This window comes from Cygnus atratus, chromosome 2 (genome assembly GCF_013377495.2).
Source record: "Cygnus atratus isolate AKBS03 ecotype Queensland, Australia chromosome 2, CAtr_DNAZoo_HiC_assembly, whole genome shotgun sequence".
Lineage (NCBI taxonomy): Eukaryota > Metazoa > Chordata > Aves > Anseriformes > Anatidae > Cygnus > Cygnus atratus.
Genome location: NC_066363.1, coordinates 81861002 through 81881205, shown reverse-complemented (window position 1 = coordinate 81881205; position 20204 = coordinate 81861002). Strand labels below are relative to the sequence as shown.

Sequence of the window (20204 nt, the reverse complement as noted above, 5' to 3'; positions counted from 1 at the left end):
TACACACCCAATGTTTTTCTAGCAGCCCAACAGTCTTATCTACTGCTCCAAAAGTCAAGCTGTGCATTTTTCTTCTATATAGGCCCTTGCTGTTGTACAGAAAACCCTTTGTGAAAACCTTCTAGTGTTCCCAGTGTCCAAGAGATGGAAGGAAATCCGGTGTTTAGCACTAGTATTACAACCAACAGTAACTAAAATGATAGAGCAAGGTAATGATCATTTTATGTTATAGCAATTCAATATAAAAACCACATGGTTCCATTTCTAATACTCAGCATTCCTAATAGCATTGTTCTCCTCTGAACCAAAAAGACAATGCTCTCTGGTACCCTAGGTTTTCATCTGAACAAGTAAAAGCTGCTGTACTGTGTTCAATACTACTATGTGGTAAATCAATTGTACTGCTGGAATTTGGCACCGATTTCCCACTGACTTCACTGCATGAAGGCCAGACACTGCATGCACTTCTACCATGATATTCTTACGTGGCAGCATGTTTCTACTCTAAGAACCTGTCCCATTTAACAGAGTAGCAAGTTTGGAAAAAAAGAATTCCAGGTTCAACTGTACTTAGGTCCAGCTACATTTAATAACAAATGCAAATTCAATCAGAGCAACACAAAGTATACTAAATGTCAGTGTGAAAAGTGCACTCACTTCCTCTGAAACAAAACCTTAAGTTATTTTACAATGTTGCGAAGTTCAGAACTTCTCGGGAAATGCCATCATTTCTTCTTTGATCCTGTTTTCTATGAGTAAGGTGAAATTGCTGTCCGTGTTTTGAAGATTGTAGCTGACAAATATCTGTTTTTTCGTCTTCCTGGCTAAAACACAAAACAGAGTATTAAGGTACAGTTTGCTCTTGTATAAAAATGATGAAGGTATTCAAGCAAGCCTTCTAAAAAGCCATCATGCAGATTTTTACACCATCTCCACTCCTCCCAAGCCAGACCCAGTCATAAATGAACAGCAGAACAAGCACCCAAGCATTGCCATGTTGGGCAATATAAGCCATTCAAGTCACTGAAGTGGGCATGGTGACTGTGAACTAGATTTTGGGCTGATGCAAAAGCTACTAGTCACTAGAAAAAATCCCAGTGACTTTCATGGATTTTGGACAATTCTTAAATTATAGTATAGTGTAAGTGAAACAACAGACTACCCAGATCTCATCACTGAAATTTAGTTTATGCATTGGTAAGTTGGCGCTATGAAAAACAGAGGGAAAGTCAACAAGAAAATGATTAGGCCACAATTAAAGTTGTTTGTTTTTTTTATGATGAACCTCCTAAAAAGGCCCCTGAAAGTGTGCATCACTTTTGTCTGAGCCTCCTGTCAATTATTTTGTTTCCTGTAACCTTTATTTATATGGTGTCTTTGAACACTCCAGGATGCCAGAGAGCATTTTGGACATCACAAAACTAATCAGAATTTCCAGGCTACTGTATTGGTAACTACCTAGAGAGAGGTACTATAAAATCAAGAGCTGTCTTCCATGACAGGACTAATTAACAGTGACAAAAACAATGTCCACTGGGACTTAATTATCAGAGTGAAACACGTAACATAAAGAAGCATTTTATAAGTAAAATGGAATCCTACTCAGATTTTACCATTACAATATATCGGTTTTGGAGCTCTTTTAATACACTGCAAAAACTAAACTTTGTGCAAACACCATAGGAGAGAAGTAGGCACTAGGTTTAAAGTAAGATGGGTAAAATAAGAGACAAAAATGCTATATGGGTCACAAGATACTCCTGGCAGGGAATAAACTGGGAGCTGACAGTCTCAAAGAGAAATCAGACTGTTCTACTGATGTTCAGAAACATCACCTGAATTTAAAAATTGGAAGTAAAGACACTAGAATGTGTAATATCTCCGTTCTTTTTAAACTGGAAAGCTAGATTCAGAAAACCAATATGTATATTTATAATACATATATATAATTATTATCTATATATAAAGTACAATTAAACTACTCATTTGAGGCATTTTAATTGCACAAGTCAATTTATTACTGTTTTCTGTTCTAACAGGCTACCAGCTTTCCAGCTTAGTACACAGAGGAAACCCCAGTGACCTGCTTCTGAAATTCAAGGACTCATTTGCCTTTTAAGACTTGGCACTACGAAATGCTAATATAATGCAACATGTTACCACGGTAGCAAAAAAATTAGTGCTTGGCACCAGATTTTGTGGTACAAAGCAGCATGTTTTGTAAGCACTAGTGCTTCATCATTGTACCCTAGGTGCCATGTTAATTCTGAACTAATTAATACCATTATTCTCTCTTAACAAGCCTGCAGCATACGCTACAGTGTCAAAACTCAGCTTCTTGATTATGTTTGCATAAGATCCAACTCAGTCTTGGAGATGAAGCATCCTTGGCAGCCCACCATCCGGGACGCTGAGTGCCCAGAGGCACCACAGCAGCAGCAGACTCGCTCCTACGAGCAAAGACCCACATGCAAGCTTGAGGAGGAAGTGTCAGGTGTAAGTTTATAGGCTCTTTGTGCCAAGTGGGAGACAACTGTGCCTGGCTGGGAAAGACTCAAAGAAGAGGTTCAGGTGATGTCCACCGAGATCTCGCCAGCCCCTAGAGAGGGAAGATGAAGACATGGCACTAGTCGGCAGTCACTGGCTGAAAGTCCTGTGACTTCAGGACATGCAGGTAAGGGAGGCACAAATTAAGCACTAAACGCACGAGGCTTTGTCTAGAAGTGGATTCCTCTAGCCTCCAGGAAACAATTAGGATTTAGGTTTCTCAACTAGTTAAATACATCTCATGCTAGAGCAAGCAGGGTGGTGGGAAACGGTCCCTGCACCTGATTCAGACAGAAATGGGTAGAAAGAGGAACAGGAACACAGCAAGTGTGCCTTCAGCAGTGGGGAAAATAAATAAATAAAAAGAAGAAATTTGGGAAAATATAGAGCCAATACACTAAATACAGCTGTTCTGAATACCCTATCAGACTAAAAGAAAACAAGGGGAGGATGCGCATACAGTGATACATGGAAGCACTGAAACTCCTGCTCCAGGGAAAGAAACCTGGCACTGCAGGAACAAAATGCAGGTGATGGAATGTAACTGGAAAGCACAAGAAATAATAATACTTGCCTCCAGGTGGCATTGTGTGCTACTTAAACCAGTGCCTGCCAAGAGCAGAATGAAAGCAGCACAGAAAAAAAATGGTGACAGCACGAAGAGAAAAAAAAAAAAAAAAAAAAAAAAGCTATTGCCTGCCTGAAGGTTACCACAAGGCAGGGTGGCTAAAAAGGCTACCTCAGAAACACAGCTATGGGTCAGATTTGGCTGTGAATAGCAATCTCTGTTATTACAGCAGTTGTGGGAGTACTGAGGACTTAATTTCCTGGAGGAAAGCTAAACAGCAGTAAATGCCGAGCCTGGTATTTCTATTCAAGGCAGAACACAGATTTCTTTACCACACAATTCATGAAACAAAGAAGATACAGAGATGCTTAGTGATGATCTTGCAGTTGTTTGAGGAAAATAATTGTGGCCTAAGTGACCGTGAGCTGACTTGGCCCACGTTAAATTGCTGGATTAACTAAAGCAAGCCTAAAAACTAATGTGCACGAATCAGAAAGATTTAATTCTCTTCTCAGAATTACGTTAGCAAATGTGATCAGGTGAAGAGGAAGCATGTGATTAGTCAAAGCCAGAAGTGTTATTGACTTTCCAACTGAAAGTGAAAATGGCCTTCCTCAATGTAGCACACCATAAGCAGGAGACAATGGGTAACAACAGGATCTATAAAGAATAAAAATGGGACTGACTAGCAAGGAAAACTGCAACTAAGAGGTTAGCGGGCACAGATACAGAGGAACACTGACCAGAAGCCTAGTTGGGCACAGAAAGCTTAAAACAAAATAATGAAAGATACTTGTACTTAAGGCACCAAACAGAAAGAAGATACAAAGGTGCATTATGTTCTGAGGATAAAGAGTAACTGATATCCCAGTACCAAGCAACTAGTGTCAGCTACCACTAACAAAGACAAGGTACTTGAAACTAGTGATGTAAATGAGGAAAGAATCTTTAAAAAGGAAAAAAAAAAATCAAAACTTAGACCAGTTACTAGGAAATGTGACCCATTCTAAAATATTGAGAGAACTAACATAAGACATGGCATGTTATCACAAATTCTAGCTATGAAATCTGAAATGAACCTTTTGCTAGTGACAATAACACAGCAGAAGGTGGAAATAACCTGCATAGCTGAGACCTGTTAGCTGCACAAAGCTCAGAGCAAGATCTGCAAGAAACCAGCCTGTACAAGCAGGAGGGCAAAGGGAAAGTGAAATAATACTGTAAGACTTTATCCAATGATAACAGCGTCTGACTACATTCTTACTAACTGAGGTCTTAAGGCTAATGCAATGACTGCACGTAAAGAACTGATGTTGCACAGTACCCCATGGAGTTTTTAGTTAAAGTGGAAATGATTGAATCTGGTAAGAGACAGAGCTGCCACCAGCCTACTACAGTGACTGCCAGAAGATACCAGGATGAGGAAGGGGCACTAGTGCTGTGTTTCTTGTTGAGCAACCCTTTTTTATGTGTGTATGAGCGGCCACAGAGAAGATGTAGGTGTAGGCTCATGAAACCGCCTGACGATGCAAACTGCTGACACGCTGCCTGCAATGAAGATCCGGATCAGGAGGAAGAACTACACGGCTCCTTCGGCTGAAACAAGAGAAGCGAGATGAAGGCGAGCAGCGCATCCCCCTGCATTAAAAACGCGGCGGCGAGTGCCGCAGCCAGCCGTTCACCCCTCAGGGCTGCGAGCTGCCTCTGGGCCGCCTCCACCGACCCCCCAAAGCCCCCAAGGAGCCCCGGGCACGGTGTTTCGGGGCTGCTCCAGCCCCTTCGTCCGCCGCCCCCCGCCCCACGTACCCAGGCGCTGCGCCAGGCAGGCGGAGGCGGTGTCCGAGGGGTCCCCGAGCAGCGATGTGGACACGGGCACGCCGTCCTGCGGGCAGAGCACACGGCTTGCGAGGGCCGTCCCCGCGGCCACGAGGCGGGGGGACGGGGAAGGAGGGGAAGGAGGGGACGGGGCCGCTCACCCGGGGGCTGCACATGGCCACGGCCAGGCTGGCCAGGGCGGGCGCGGCGCCCACCCAGAGGAAGAGCGAGTCCCGCAGCCGCATGGCGTGGAAGTGCACCCGCTGCTCGCCCAGCCGACCGATGAAGTCGTGCAGGACGATGCCGCCCGCCGCCGCCGCCGCCTCCTCCGCCTCCTCCATCCGCACGGCGGCCGCAGGCCGCGCCGAGCAGCGCCCGCCCCGCACGGCCCACGGGGAGGCGGGCACCGGCGGAGCGCCGGCCCCGGCCCCGGCCCCGGCCCCGGGCCGCCAGGCGGCGGGGTAGGCCCCAGGCCCCGCCTGCGCTGGTTGCTGTGCAGGGGGCGATCAGCTCCCCCCTCAGGAAGCAGCGAGTTAGCCACGATGACTTCGTTTTCATTAATCATCGTTTTCTTTTTAGGCAGGGTTTCCTCTTCTCCACTGCCACTTGTATCTCCAGACATCCAATCTTTCGTTCCCGAATGCTAAAGCGTCACATCAAAAAAACCAGGAATAATAAATAAATAAACAATAAAATATAAATAAATAAATAAATAAAAATCATCTCCCGTCTTACCCATCCTCCTGCGCCTCCCCCAGCAGACACCCACAGACAAAGCCCTCCGCCCTGCTCGCTTCTGCCTGTGCCATCGCCGCCGCTGCTGCAGCAGCGCTAAATCCAGCCGGCAGCTCAGCCTGGCCCAGCTGCCCTCCGGGGCAGGATCAGCCCGCGGCCACCTCCTCTGCCCTACATTTGTCGCTTGCTGCCCGCCCAAGCTGTTACAGCAGACTCGGGCTACGCCGCAGCATGTTTGCTGGTCCCCGGCCTGGCCAAACCCTTTGTCTCCACGTGGGTCGGCCTCCAAATGGTGGCCGCAGAAGCTGGGGCTGGCGTTGCTGCTCCAAAAGCAGCCTCCACCTGTCCCAGCGGCATGGCGAGGACTGACATTTAGCCCTCAGTAACTGCAGGAAGCAGGCAAACTGGTGACAAAGCTGCCTTGGAAGGGGCTGAGTGCTGTTTGCATGCTCCTGGCAGGCTCCAAGCTCTTCCCTTTGTGTCACATTCCCCTTTATGCAGCCATAGGTTTGCTCTGCCTTCAGAGGTGGGGTACATCTATTATCTAAATCAGGGAAATCTATTAGAGGCCAGGAGTACTGCAGAAAACATTTTATTTTTTATTATTTTTTATTAATTTATTTGTTTTTAAAAGGCACTAGATATTTCTACCAGGAGCCACACAGGTGTTGGTGGTGAGGTTCCTGTGATTAACCATCTGCAGGTGATGGAAATTTGCCCCAGGCTACCTTTATCAGGAAAGAGAAATAAGCAATTTAGGGCACAGTTCACTTGAGCTGCTTTAGATCTCTTCTGAGTAAGGAGAAGTATCTCCCTCCTACGTGCTTTCCATCAGCTACAAGAGAGGTGAGGGTGAAAGATAAGGTTCTCGGGACTTTGTAAACAAATTTATGTGTGTGGATAAATCCTTCTCTAGATGTTCAGAGCTAGTTTCTCAGCTGCATCTGGGTAGAGTTAGCTTTGTAGAGTCCTCGTAGAGGATCCAATATAATAAAGCTCTAGTCTAGAGTATCTCTTCCCACTAGGTAGAGATTTGGGCCTCTTTGTATGCTAAATGTATGTTTAAATCCACCTGGATCGAGGTGGGAGCTTTCCAGTTTCTTCCCTGGTATTACCACATCAAGTACACGTTTCTTTTGTTGCTTCCAAGACTGTCTACAGGCTTGCTCCTCCCTAGGGGGTAACAGCACCTCTTTTGTCATGTTCTGATCTTCTTTTTCTTCACCAGGACTCCCTTTAGAAGTGAGGAGCAGTAGTAGCTTCCATTAGGAGCCTAAGACCTGCAGACCTCTGAAGGTAAGCCATCAGGCTCTTCCGCACGTAAGCGGTTCTACACATTTAACTCTTTTTGAGAAATGTAGCTGCTCTCTGTAAATCACACTAGGTCTCTGTTCAAGCTCAGAAGAGGAAAAGCATTCATCTGGCAAGTCAAATGGGGGGTAAGTATTTCTATTTGTAGTGCAGTTGTGAAGAGCGAGTGGAGCTGTGCAGAACCAGACCATCCAGTGTGAAATGTATTTCCTAATTAAAGCACTGCAAGGCCATCAGAGCCCCTGCAAAATTAGGGTGGAAAGTGATCCAGCAGCAAAGGAAGCCTTGTACATTTGCTTTAATGCTTTCATCTTTATTCTGTGGCTGTGAAAGCTGAGCTCATTATAGTCAGTCTTATTTGTCAGGTATGAGGCTAGAAAGAGTATAAAGTGCTGTGAGACACCAGATAACGAATCAATGATAAAGTGAAGATTCTGCAGCAAAAGTGCTGCATATGTACATGGATGCATTTATACTCCTGCTGAGATGAGGTCCAAGCCCCAGGAGTGTGGTTTAAAGGCAAGCACTTCTACGCCCCTTTTTCTTCTCCAAAATTTATGTTGCCCGTGGGATTTACCAGATTCTAGACCCTGGCTCTGCAGCCTCTCCTCTTGTAGAGCTCTAAGCCAGGAGTAAATCTTCCTGCTAACTCAGAAGTGAGTAGATGCATGTAATTATGAGCTGGGATGTCACCGAGAGAAGGAAATGTTTTCTGATTCTGAAATGCATCCTGCAATTTTGCTTCTGCATAAGCATGAATTTGACATGTAAGAAAGCAATCGACCATTAATATGTATCGGTGAAGGCTCTGATGTCTCGGAATGTTCCAGGCTTCTCAATTTGTTGCTCTTCTACAGAGGAGTAAACGTTTGTTAAAGGCAAAGGAAGCCTCCCAGCTTGGAGCCAGGCTGCTCCAACAGTTGCAGCTCCAGGCTTTGGGAGGGGCTTGCTTGGTGTTGACTTGGAAAATCATCTTGTGTGAACTTCCTTCAGTGGCACAGGTGACTTAAGGGCTAAGGGCTTTCTCTCTTTCTATACCATTAGGACACCTGGGTAGCTGAAATTTTTCTTTATAGTTTTTGGATTAGTTTTTTCTGCAGATGGGCAGATCCTCTGATGTAGCTGGCCATGTCACTGCACCAATGCTCATGCCAGTCTAATGGAAGTCAATGTAAAGCTAGCGCAAGCAGTCAAGAAAGGGTGAAGTGCCTCTGCCTGTATTGTTGCAATCTGAACCAATTTTAGGTGGAGCTGCCCCAATCCTGCTTTCCAGGCCTCACATGATACAATGGTGAGTCAGTCTGGGGAGCTACGCTGGTCAAAAGCTACTCTTTTGTTAGCCAGATCAGCTCCTTGAGGAACAGGAGCTGAGGGAGGGCAAGCAGCTGCTTTGGCAGCAGCTAAAGGGGGTCATTTGGCTGTAATAAACTGCTCCCAGAATATCCAACCCTAGTACTTTCTTCACTTGAGATCTCAAAACTCTTCTGTCAAGTGCTGGTCAGCCTCCTTTTATGGACCCAGAAAGGAGACCAAAAAGGGAATTCAAGGTCATTGTTGCAGAAAATAGAGCATCAGATAGGTGAACTCATTTGGAAAGTTGCAGTTTATGAGATCTTAAGGGGCAGTGCACCAAGCTCATATTATGAATCTCATGATCCAAAGCAATATCAAGGCTTGCTCCTTCCTGAAAAGATCATGTCTGGAAAAGCACATGTAAGCAAATGCAAAATTTAGATGTACAAGCAACTTGCATGCCTGTGATAGCAGCTCTGCTAACACTATCACAACGGCTATAAAATCCCCCTGGTGCCAGGGTCTTGGGTGCATCTGTTGATGCCTAGATAGGCATTGCCGAAGGAAATCCAGTTCCTGATTGCCAAAAGAATTAAGGTATTAGCTTTTCTTCTTTCGTGGGGTTGTTAAACTCAGCTGCTGGCATTTCTGATGGTGTGGGCGAGGCCTGGGATGCAGATGGCACAGTGATCCTCTGACCAGCAGCTTGCCATGATCCTCTGTGCAGTGTCCGGGTCCAGAAATCAGATTTCATGCCTGCCTGGCACGGTGGCCTTATGCAAATGCCTTCCACTCTCTGCTTTGCTTCATTCATCTGCAGAGTGGAAGGGTGTGATAATCCCTGACTATCTCCCTGCAGTTGAATGAATGTCTGTATAAAGCAGCTCTTGAGAACCTTTCTGAGCACGGAGTAGATTTCTGCTGTTATAAAAAGGAAGCGTTTCATTCTGTTGTTATATGAGTCACTGGAGGAACTTGTCGTAGATCTGTCGGAGTACTCAAGAAGCACGGGTCTGTAGCTGCTGGATGGGAGGCACTAACACAGAGTGACTCATTGCTCCCTTCGGGGACAAGAAGAGGTTTTCGCAGTCAGATGGAAATTGTATTTTATATGCAGATAGAATTCTTCACCGTGGAGAAATCCAAAACAGCTCACAAACACTGACTCCAGCGTGTAAAAGATGTACTGAGAGTTGCAGATGCTGTTACATACCTGTGACAAGGCCAGGAAGGGACTTGGAAGAAAGGGCATGAAAGCCTAATGGAAATGAGCTTCTGAAAGGCTAAGAAAAAGGAGGGTGGGGGTGGGGGGAGGCAGCATTGAAAAATGTTTTCCCTTACATCCATAAACTTAGATGCCTAGATCTCCCATGACATACAGCACGCCTGATGGATCCTGCTATTTTTCTATCCTTGGGCCATATAGCAAGACTGAGGCTCAGCATGCAACATCCTCAGGGGATGCTGTGTGCTCGAATCCAGTGAGGCTGTGAGTTTGCTACAGCCCCCGAGTGCAGAGGCTGACTTCTCAGATCATGTGGAGTTATTTCCAAGGCTAGGAAATCCCTGACTCAACATGCAGTGCTGGCAGCCCTATAAAAAAAAGGTTTGTCTGAGATTCAAGCTGCTTTTTTGATGAATGAGACTCTTTTTCTCAGAAAACAGTTTGATATTGCCACAGCCATGCTTCTGGCCTCTTCCCTGTCTCTCTGGGTACTTTTCCTTTGCTGATGGCAGAATTTCCGTGAATCCTCTTTTTCTCCTTAGACTAGGCCTTGGGCTTAATAGTCTCCATCAACTGAGGCCTGCAGGTTTGGCTGGACATGTCTGCATGCAGCTTCCCCCTCTCTCAAGCGTGCCAGCAAGTGCCTGCGTCTCTGTCTGGTTCCCCAAACAGTCGCTCTCTTTCATTACTTCTTACAGTAATGCTATGGCCTTTCAAGTTTTCCATTTTCAAGCAAAACCAGCTGGACAAAATCAGCTTTGGTTATTTTGCTTCCTCCTCCCTGGGCAAGGAGCAGAGCTAGCAGGCCTGGCACTGTCCCCTGGCAGCCCTCGAGTGTTTGCTCAGAGGCGGGCTGTCTGCAGCCGGGCTCTTCTCTCTGTTTTTCCCTCTTGCCCTGTTGAATACAGGGTTTTAACACAAAGAGCAAACATCCCAAGCAGTAGCTCAGTATTTGTAAGTCATATCAGAGGTGCGTTTGATTTCCTAGCAGAAGTATGTCAAACAGCTACCGCTGGCACCTAGCCAGCCTGTCTGATGTTGTTATGATTATACAGAATATAACCTTCAGGAAAAATTGCTTTGGTGACTGGCCCCCAGTCTCTGGGGTTAAAAAATAAAATAAGGTAGCACTACCTCTGTAAAAGCAGAGCGAATCCAAAGAAGAGGGGAGTGCTACCTGTTGGTCTGATGACAGAACAGACTATCCCAGGAAAATGTTACCACAGCTTCTTTACTCTGTTTTCAGTCTAGTAGGATCCCAATAGGCTGAGGACTTGCCTTTAAAAAGTCGGTGTCCCAGCCTTGAACAGCAACTGAAAACATCCTTCCCTGCTGCCTCTTGGAAATCTCCCTTCCCGCCTGGCTGCCCGTTTGAGAGAGCTGGTGCCAGGTGCTGTCGGAGCAGGGTGCTGGGACGGTGGCCGTCCCCAGGGGTGGGGGCAAATACACAGAGTGCCATAAAGCACACATTTATTTTGTATTCCTCAGGAGGCGCACAAATTGGGTGAGAATGATCCCCAGACCATGTAGTGAACCATAAATAGGAAAACTGGGGGAGAAAGGACAAAGGAATTCACAGCGTTTAGAAATACTTTTCCTTAACAGATTAGGGATCTGAGCCAGGCTCTACTGAAATCAATTGAAAAAACACCTGCTGGCTTCTGTGGGCTGAGGATAAGATTTTTAGTAACGAACCTTGCTTATCGCTCACCCAGAGCGCTGCAGTTGGGCTGGTGGAGACGTGCCCTCGGCCCCAAGATGCCTGCACGCGTGCAGCCGGGCAGGGGGGCTGTGACAGTGCAGGGGCTGGAAGCAGCACCTTCACCTGCCACCCGCTCCAGTTTGGCAAGGAGGCCTCCAGCTTTAATAAAGCGAGTGATCAAAGCCTTTGTTTAAATCCTGCTGTTGGGAGAAAGGCGACGCTGCTCTCCCAAACAGCATAGCAAAGCCTTGTGTGGCTGCCCCAAATCCCGCTTTTCTCAGCTACGAATTCCTGCCACCCTGATTTTCTCCCTCTAGCCTAACGCAGGAGAGCAACCGATGCTGCAGAGCAAGAAATCTTTCCGAGCAGACATTTTATTTTCCTGTAACCCAGAGATTTAACATACACGTGAGTGATCTGGGGCCATTTTTTTTTTTTCTTCTAACCCAGAGATTTAACATACACGTGAGTGATCTGGGGCCATATTTTTTTTTTTCTTCAGCCCTGGAAACATTATTTTTTAGCCTTCTGAAAGATGCATATCGGAGGCACCTGAGAGCAGCCACAGCAGCTGGCTGGTAAGATCTCTCCAACCCGTTTGCGCAGCCCTGCTTTTTGCAAGGAGAGAGAAAGTGTTAACGAGTTGACAGCACGCTTCCTTGCAGCAAGCAGCGCTGCTCTCCGCAATGCTGCTGCAGGCAGGAGAGAGCAGGGTGGTGGCAGAAGACCTTGAAAAACGCTTTGTTCAACCCAGTGGCAGAGCTGCCTGCTTCGGTACGATACCAAGCCCTAGCTGGCCAAACAAGCAGCGGATTAAGTAGGAGCCTGGGTCCCGTAGCGATGTGGGGCAGTGTGTTGCGCTTAGATTTTTCAAGGGTGAGCGTCCTTGAGGTGGAAAGAAATGTTTAAACAAGAAGGCTGGAAGCAGAAGGGAGTATTTCCTAGGCGTGTGGATTGTGTGTCGGTGTGGCTCCAGTTTATGACCCGGTGACTGCAAATGAAGTCCCAGCAGTGCTTTTGCCCTCCGCTGCTGCAATTTGCAGCCAGGTTCTCAAACTATGCAAATGTGCCTGATCTCGGTTCAGACTGCATACAAAAAACTGCTTAGGACAAAAAGGGACTGAGACCAGATCTCAAGAATATCTCAGGCTAGCGAGTGAGTATTTTCTTTCATCCCTTGCTCTTTTGCATTCAGTGAATTTGTTCCACATTGCTGTAGAAACAGCTGCATCAGCACCAGCGCCCAGGCTGAAGCCTAATTAATATTTATGCCCAGAGAGCTGTGCACACAGGACTAAAATCGCCTTGCTGCCATTGGGTAGGGGACCGCAGCATCAGTACAGCATCTTGCCATGTTTGGTGTCCGTGCAATGAGACTTATTAGAGCACGGATCAATTTCTCATCAGCACTCCCGCGCCATCTCAGGAAAAGCTCTGCCCTTCGCCTCCTGCCTGCTCTTTGCTTCTAACTGGTCCATAATTTCCTAATTAGGGACACCATCTTTCATCTCTCTTTTTCATTTCTGTGGTTTATACTCTCATCTACTACATATGGTCTGAGACACTGCTAGGTGCTCAAGTTGTCCATTGCTTCTGTAAGGGCATACCTGTGAGCCTTAGCGCAGACGAGCTCAGACAAGAGTGGGGACAAGCTTACAGGGAGGGTGACACTGAGCACAGGGCCTTGGCCTGCGTCGTGCCCTTTCCTACCAGCCAGCAGAGGTTGACCCAGATGCCCAGAAACGGTGAATTTGCATCCATACAAAATGTTCCCTCCGCGTGGGCACAGCCCCGAAATCAAATCCTCTCAAATGCACCCGTGGACCTCCCTGGTGCCTGTCCGAGTTGCAGCGCATGCTGTGGAGGAGCAAAATGCTGCCCTGAATAACCAAAGGAGCTGCCCTACGCCCAGGTCCTCCCACACCTGGTCTGTGGTGCAGGACCTGAACCCGCAAGGGTCCAAACTTCTCTTTTTTGTGTGTTTCAGCATCGGGCCCCTCGAGGTAAGAAAATATAGGTGTTGTTGGGGGCTTGGGCATAACTTAAGGCCGTTAAGTCATTCGTATTGTGCTGAGAGGAGCCCCAGACGAGGATGTGGGCTGCGGACCATGGGAAATCAGCCCCGGGGAGGGAAAACGTTGTGGTTTTTTTTTTTGTTCCTCTCCTTTTTGCCGCGCAGCCTGCTTCTGCCAGCGGGCCGGTTGCCTGGGGAACTGCCGAGGGTGGCATCCAGCCCGGGAGGCGTCAGAGCCCCCCGGCTGCCCCACACGCGGATGCGAGACAAACGCTGGGAGAAAGAGCCGGGCAGCTCGTTTCCCGGAGGGAATTGCAAATAAGCTGCGCTGGCCCTTTGGGAAGCTTTCTGTTGTAAATGCGTGCACCTTGCACCCGTCTGAAGGCTTCTGAGGTTATCTGGGGGGGGCTTCTGTGCACGGCTGGGGGTCTTACCAAGGGTCTTTGGAAAAGGAAGGACCCGCTTTCCCTCCCTCATCCCCCAGTAACAAATTATTTATTTTGGAAATAAACCTTTTTTTTTTTTTTCCTTTTTTTTTTTTTCTCCATCCAGTCTCAGCAAGCTCCGTGTAGGACGTATACTGGGATTCCACCCCCCCCCCGCCCCGGTGAAAAAAAGCTGTGCATTTAATTCAGGAAGAAGATCCTGGGGTGGGTTCCTTTCTTCTGGCGTTAACAATCTGCTTTCCTCGGATGGGGTTTTAAAATGGCTCCCTTTGAAGCCTCCAGCTGCCGGGTACGGGCTCAGCGGAGGTTAAGGAGGATGAGCGGGATCAGCCGCTCCCTGCCACCACGAAACGCCGCCGAGTCCCGCAGTAAAACCACCGGCGTGCGGCAGCGGCCCCCAGCACAGCGCCCCGGGCCCCCCGCACCTGCCGGGCTGCGGCCGCGCCTTTGTCCCCGGGGCGGCGGCGGCCGGGCGGGGAGGCCCCGCCCCCTGCCGCAGGCCCCGCCCACCGCGCTATCCCATTGGCCGCTGGCGGTATCCCACCGCCCTATAACCCACGGGACGTCACTCCAGGGGGCGGGGCCGAGCGGCCGCTTTAAGGCCGGGCGCGGGGCGCGGCCGCCGCAGCCCGGGCGGGAGGGAGGCGACGGAGGAGGGCGGGAGGCAGCGGCGGGGCGGCGGCACCGGCACCATGCGTGAGATCGTGCACATCCAGGCCGGGCAGTGCGGCAACCAGATCGGCGCCAAGGTACCGCCCGCTCCCCCGGGGGCAGCGCTGACGGCGGGGGCAGACCCGGCGTCGCCTCCCCCGGTGCCGGTACCGGGAGCCCGGCTGGGGCTCGGTGCGTTCGGCACCGCGGGCGTGGCGCCGTGGGGGGCTCGGCTCGGCTCGGCCCCGGGGGGCTGCGGGGGGCTGCGGCGAATCCCCTGGCGCCGCGTGGCGGGGCGGTGGTCGGGGCTGCGGGGGAGCGGGGGGGCGGGGCCGCGGTGACGCCCCCTTTGTGTGTCCCCCCCCGGTCCCCGCAGTTCTGGGAGGTGATCAGCGACGAGCACGGCATCGACCCCACCGGCAGCTACCACGGGGACAGCGACCTGCAGCTGGAGAGGATCAACGTCTACTACAATGAAGCCACCGGTAACTGGCCCCTGGGGGCTGGGCTCCCGCTTCGGTGTCCATGGGAAGGGGGGTGAGGTGCCCCGGGTGTTTGTCCTGCTGTGGGAGCTGTGCCCTGTCCCTATGCACCACTGGTGGCTGCCTGGCACAGCCCTCGTAGCTGCTTTGTGTGCTGCTCCCTCTCCCTCCTTCCTAATGCCTTTTCCATAAGGGTGGTGAATCCTGCGGGGGGGTTGGGGGGAGCCCAGCGGTGCCCTCGTGGCGCTGGCTGCTGCCCCCAGGGCTGTAACACTGGCACCGTTCCCTCCCGCAGGTAACAAGTACGTCCCCCGTGCCATCCTGGTGGACCTGGAGCCCGGCACGATGGACTCGGTGCGCTCCGGCCCCTTTGGGCAGATCTTCCGACCAGACAACTTTGTCTTCGGTGAGTAAGTGCGTGGAGAAGCACTCCCAGAGCCTGAGCAGTCAGCTCCCAAAAGCTCAGTGCAAGTGTGCAAGCGACCAGGGTGGGGCTGGATCCCTGCAGCAGGGTTGGGATGGGAGCAATGGATGAGCCCCCTGGGGCAGGAGAAGACAGATCTCGCTTCCTCACGAAGGCACTAACTGTCACCTTGCTCCTGGTCTGCCTGCAGGACAGAGTGGGGCTGGCAACAACTGGGCCAAGGGGCACTACACTGAGGGCGCCGAGCTGGTGGACTCTGTGCTGGACGTGGTGAGGAAGGAGTCGGAGAGCTGCGACTGCCTGCAGGGCTTCCAGCTGACCCACTCGCTGGGCGGCGGCACCGGCTCGGGCATGGGCACCCTGCTCATCAGCAAGATCCGCGAGGAGTACCCCGACCGCATCATGAACACCTTCAGCGTCATGCCCTCCCCCAAGGTGTCGGACACGGTGGTGGAGCCCTACAATGCCACCCTTTCTGTGCACCAGCTGGTGGAGAACACGGACGAGACCTACTGCATCGACAACGAGGCCCTGTACGACATCTGCTTCCGCACCCTGAAGCTCACCACTCCCACGTACGGGGACCTCAACCACCTGGTGTCGGCCACCATGAGCGGCGTGACCACCTGCCTCCGCTTCCCCGGCCAGCTGAACGCCGACCTGCGCAAGCTGGCGGTCAACATGGTGCCTTTCCCCCGGCTGCACTTCTTCATGCCGGGCTTCGCCCCCCTGACGAGCCGCGGCAGCCAGCAGTACCGCGCCCTGACGGTGCCCGAGCTCACGCAGCAGATGTTCGACTCCAAGAACATGATGGCCGCCTGCGACCCCCGCCACGGCCGCTACCTGACGGTGGCGGCCATCTTCCGCGGCCGCATGTCCATGAAGGAGGTGGACGAGCAAATGCTCAACGTGCAGAACAAGAACAGCAGCTACTTCGTGGAGTGGATCCCCAACAACGTCAAGACGGCCGTCTGCGACATCCCGCCGCGCGGCCTCAAGATGTCCGCCACCTTCATAGGCAACAGCACGGCCATCCAGGAGCTCTTCAAGAGGATCTCGGAGCAGTTCACGGCCATGTTCCGCCGCAAGGCTTTCTTGCACTGGTACACCGGCGAGGGCATGGATGAAATGGAGTTCACCGAGGCCGAGAGCAACATGAACGACCTGGTCTCAGAGTACCAGCAATACCAGGATGCCACTGCTGACGAGCAGGGTGAATTTGAAGAGGAGGGAGAAGAGGATGAAGCGTAAAGTGGTAATGGGTAGGAGTAAAGTATAGTCTGAGCAGGCAAGTGTTCATTGAGAGGAGAAATCTGTGCAGTTGTGCTGAAGCATGCATTTCTTTAATTTGGTGCTCTCCACTGTTGCTTCTGTCAGCAGTTTTGTATCCTTGACTGTCCAATGTAACAGTAGTTGCAAAAATACTTCAGAGTCTTCTGTTGAAATGGTTAACTTCTCAAACATAAAGGCTTTTTGTGTTCTAAACTGTGTCCTCTGCCTTATTTCTCTCTAGAAACTCTTGTAGTTTTCTGTATTTTCTCTTCTTGGTTTAAGCTTTAACCTCAGTGAAAGGTTCAAGTCAATAAAACATGCTTTCTCAAGCCATTAATTCTGCAGTATAAATACACTGCACTTGCTCAGCTTAAGAGAGTAGCTAATCCATACACACTGTGGGTTCAATCTGAGGCTCTCTCATGTCTAACAGCTAATCTATTGTTGGAGAGAAAGCTGCCTTAACTAACAGAAACAGGGCGCTGCACTTGAGAATCCTGCAACTTCTATTTATGGACATACGTGGTAGTGAGGTCAGCCTGAAGGTATTGAATTCCACATTGCAAACTGTCAAAACTGATCTGACAGGATAGCTGCAGGCTTCCCCGCTGCCATTCAGCAGCGCTTCTTACTTGAACTGGTCCCAGGGCACGTAGTGTGTGGATAGGGGTGGGCTGCCCGTGATCTTGCCTGTTCCTTAGCTGTCCTAGCTCCCCCAACCTTCTTCTCTAGATGAGGATTCATGTACAGAGCTATGAGTCTGAATTTAGCAGTACAATAGTATCTGAGATGTTGGCTAAGAACCTGAATTTTCTTCTGAGGCATAGATTTCTTCAATCTTTCTCAAAGGTGTTTCCCCAAAAACAGCTCCTAAGCTGACCTTAACTCTTAAGAGGGCATGACCCTTCAGGGCAGTCAATTCCCTTTGGGAGATGAGAGGAGGTGATGGGCAGATTTCTAGGTAACATGACTCAAAGAGCACCCCAAAATATAAATCTTGGAGTAGTCACAGGGGTACCCTGAGAATCGCTGTCTCCCACACCCCAGTGATGCATTTACACTGCTACTGCTGTTTGATGCTCTCAGTAACTGCGACAAGAAATGGACCTTTAGTCTGGCAGTTGAGCAGTGCAGCAGGACCCTGTTGTGCATCTTTAAGGTAAGTGTGGCTTCCTTATGGGGAGGGAGGTGGGATTTGTGTTGCCACATGCTCATAAGGTACAAGAAACCTGAAGGTATTTCAAATGGAGAAGTGAGCCTACAGAACAGTCATCAGTTGTTGTAAGGTCTGAGAATTAGTAAAGTAAGTAAACACTTAAAAGGGAATTGCTGTGCAAAACTGATTGTTTTGCCCATTTTGATTCTGTTAATTGACTCCAGTGCCTGAGCATACACTGTTCCTTCACTGATGGGCTTATCCTATTATCCTACCATCCTATCCTCCAGTGAGATCTAAGATGGTGTGCAGGACGTGTGCTTGATACCATTTTTTTTTCCTCATCTCTGTCTTTCATTTCTGGTGAAGCCTCTGGGAAGAGGGATGAGAAGCACTTAAAATACCTGAATTATCTGTAAACAAATACAGTACTCACAACAGCACTTGTATTTCTTAGGGTTTGAACACTTCCAGGATTAAGTATTAAACAAATTGAGGTTGTTTTAGTAACTGAATTACTACATGCTGCCCCCAGGCCCTTTGGGAAATAACAGCCTGTCTGGTTGTCAGAGTAACCTTCCCTTGAAATCACCTCACTGGATTGTGCTTGAAACTGCTTATCATATAGAGCTTGGTTTCTGAAGCCGAGAAGGGAAGCTGGCAAACAAATCTAGAGTATAACTAAAGGATGAGAACCTGGTCTTTGATAGGGATAGTAAAGGTTCTCCTTTCCGTAGTGGGACTGTACAGCGTTTCACTAGTGTGCAGCATGTCTAGCTCCTATTTTTTTTAGTGTGACTATGTCTTCAGCTAACCCTTTAATATAGCTACCCAAGAGACATGTTGCACTAAGGCTCCCTTATTAGAAACTAGGACACCTTCCTACACTGCTTACTGTTGTTTCTCTTCCTTTTTTCCTGGAGGAAGACAGACCATAAATAGAAGTAGTCTACACAGAAACATGTCCCTTTATGAATAAACATGTCCCTTTATGAATCCTACACAGCCTATTCGCCAGCCGTAATCATTTAAAAATAAAAAAGCCACCCCCATTGTTTCCATAGGAGTTCAGGGAAATAAAGGAAAAAGGGGATAGAGGAAAACTGAGGAGGTTCAAAACTGCTCGGTAGGAATGGCCATCAATTATAATGGAAGATGAGTCTCATATTGGGACTAGAAAACGCAATATGATTTTTTGGCTTGAATATCAGCTGCATCTATCACCCAGGAGACCATTCATTATAAAAACTGCAGACTGACTGCTGTATGCCAAACAACAAACAGATGCCTTTTCAAGTGTGCATGGTTGTAATTCTTGTTTCACAGAGCAGAAACAGTGAAGAGATTTCAGATTAGGCAGTCTGACTGCCTTAAACTGTATCAGCTGTTGACTTGTATTTATCCATGTGACATACACCTCTAAGACTTAGGGTTTTGCATGAGACATCCTTTCTGGAAGAAATGGTGATAGGCAATACATGCTTAGTGGGGTACAGCTCAAGCCACTTATGACTCATTTGTGTTGAGAGTTTATATCAAGAAATTATTTTATTCACTTTAGCTTAGTGATGGTGATCTGCAGGGAAGTATTCTCTTCTGTTGACAATTAAAGCTGATGGTGTTGGGGGAGGGAGACATCTCTTTTTCATCCCCTTTTTTAATGTGTGGCATTTTTGCTATGTTGTCAGAATGTGTTGACCAAGGCAAACAACTCCAAGAGGCATTTGTCTACTGGTAGACGCATAGCTGATAAACCTAAATAAGGCTGTAAATGTGGCTAGTTACTACGTACGTTTAATTTAAATGGAATGAGGTCTGGTAGCCCTGAGATGCAAACTGTTAATTTTATTTCCTTGTTCTAGGACTTCAGTCTAAAGCCACTATAAGTGTTGTGAAAGGACAGTCCAGTATGTGGGCTGGTTCCTGGGAGAAACAAGTCTGATATCTCCCGTTCACATGAGCTAGTGTCCAAAAGCTGCTTGAAGCACTCAAGTGTCTGTTGAGAATGTAGGTCTGCATTTGCTTTTCAACAGGTGTTTCCCAATCTGTCAAATGGGAGTAATAATGATTCTCTTCCTCCCAACATATATGAGATGCCCATATACACCAGAAATAGGACTGTATTAAACACAATAGTCCCAGCGATATTGATAATCTACAAATTAAATCTGTGGGGCCTGTCCTATTGACAGACAGGCCTTTCCAGAAGGTATGAGATGAAGAACATAGTAAACCAAAGTAGTATTATGGTTTATAACCTGAAGAAAGAAGAGAATACTGATTGTTGGTCTCTTCTCCAGCCAATTCTTTACAGAAATGGAGAAAAGCCATCATCTTTTGTTTGAAGAAATTGCCTGCTTCTGGATGAAAATCTCACAAACTCTATACTTCAACAGTGTGGTGCTGGTAGATCTTTGTAGGTATCTGGGCAAGTGCTACATGCTTAGAGAAGCCACAAACAGACACAGTCCTTTGAGACAGGGATGCTGCAATACGCTGCTGCAAAACACAGTGCTGGTGCCTGGAGGGACAGATTGTCTTACCTCATTAAAAAAAAAAAAAA

The 20204-nt window shown here is 48.6% G+C and overlaps 2 protein-coding genes across 2 annotated transcripts; one reads left to right on the top strand and one right to left on the bottom strand.

Annotated features, from left to right (window-relative positions):
- Positions 1-570: 570 nt before the first annotated feature.
- PSMG4 (proteasome assembly chaperone 4) lies at positions 571-5340 on the bottom strand. Its single transcript, XM_035552733.2, has 3 exons — positions 5092-5340; positions 4922-4997; positions 571-824 (listed from the first exon to the last, which is right to left on the bottom strand). Exons 1-3 carry the CDS (start codon positions 5269-5271, stop codon positions 703-705), a joined length of 378 nt encoding a protein of 125 aa, XP_035408626.1. The 5' UTR covers positions 5272-5340; the 3' UTR covers positions 571-702.
- An 8912-nt stretch (positions 5341-14252) lies between these two features.
- Positions 14253-16698, top strand: LOC118251008 (tubulin beta-2 chain). The gene is made up of 4 exons (XM_035552711.2): positions 14253-14405; positions 14684-14792; positions 15085-15195; positions 15404-16698. The coding sequence occupies exons 1-4, from the start codon at positions 14349-14351 to the stop codon at positions 16462-16464; spliced, it is 1338 nt and encodes a 445-aa protein (XP_035408604.1). The 5' UTR covers positions 14253-14348; the 3' UTR covers positions 16465-16698.
- Positions 16699-20204: the final 3506 nt, after the last annotated feature.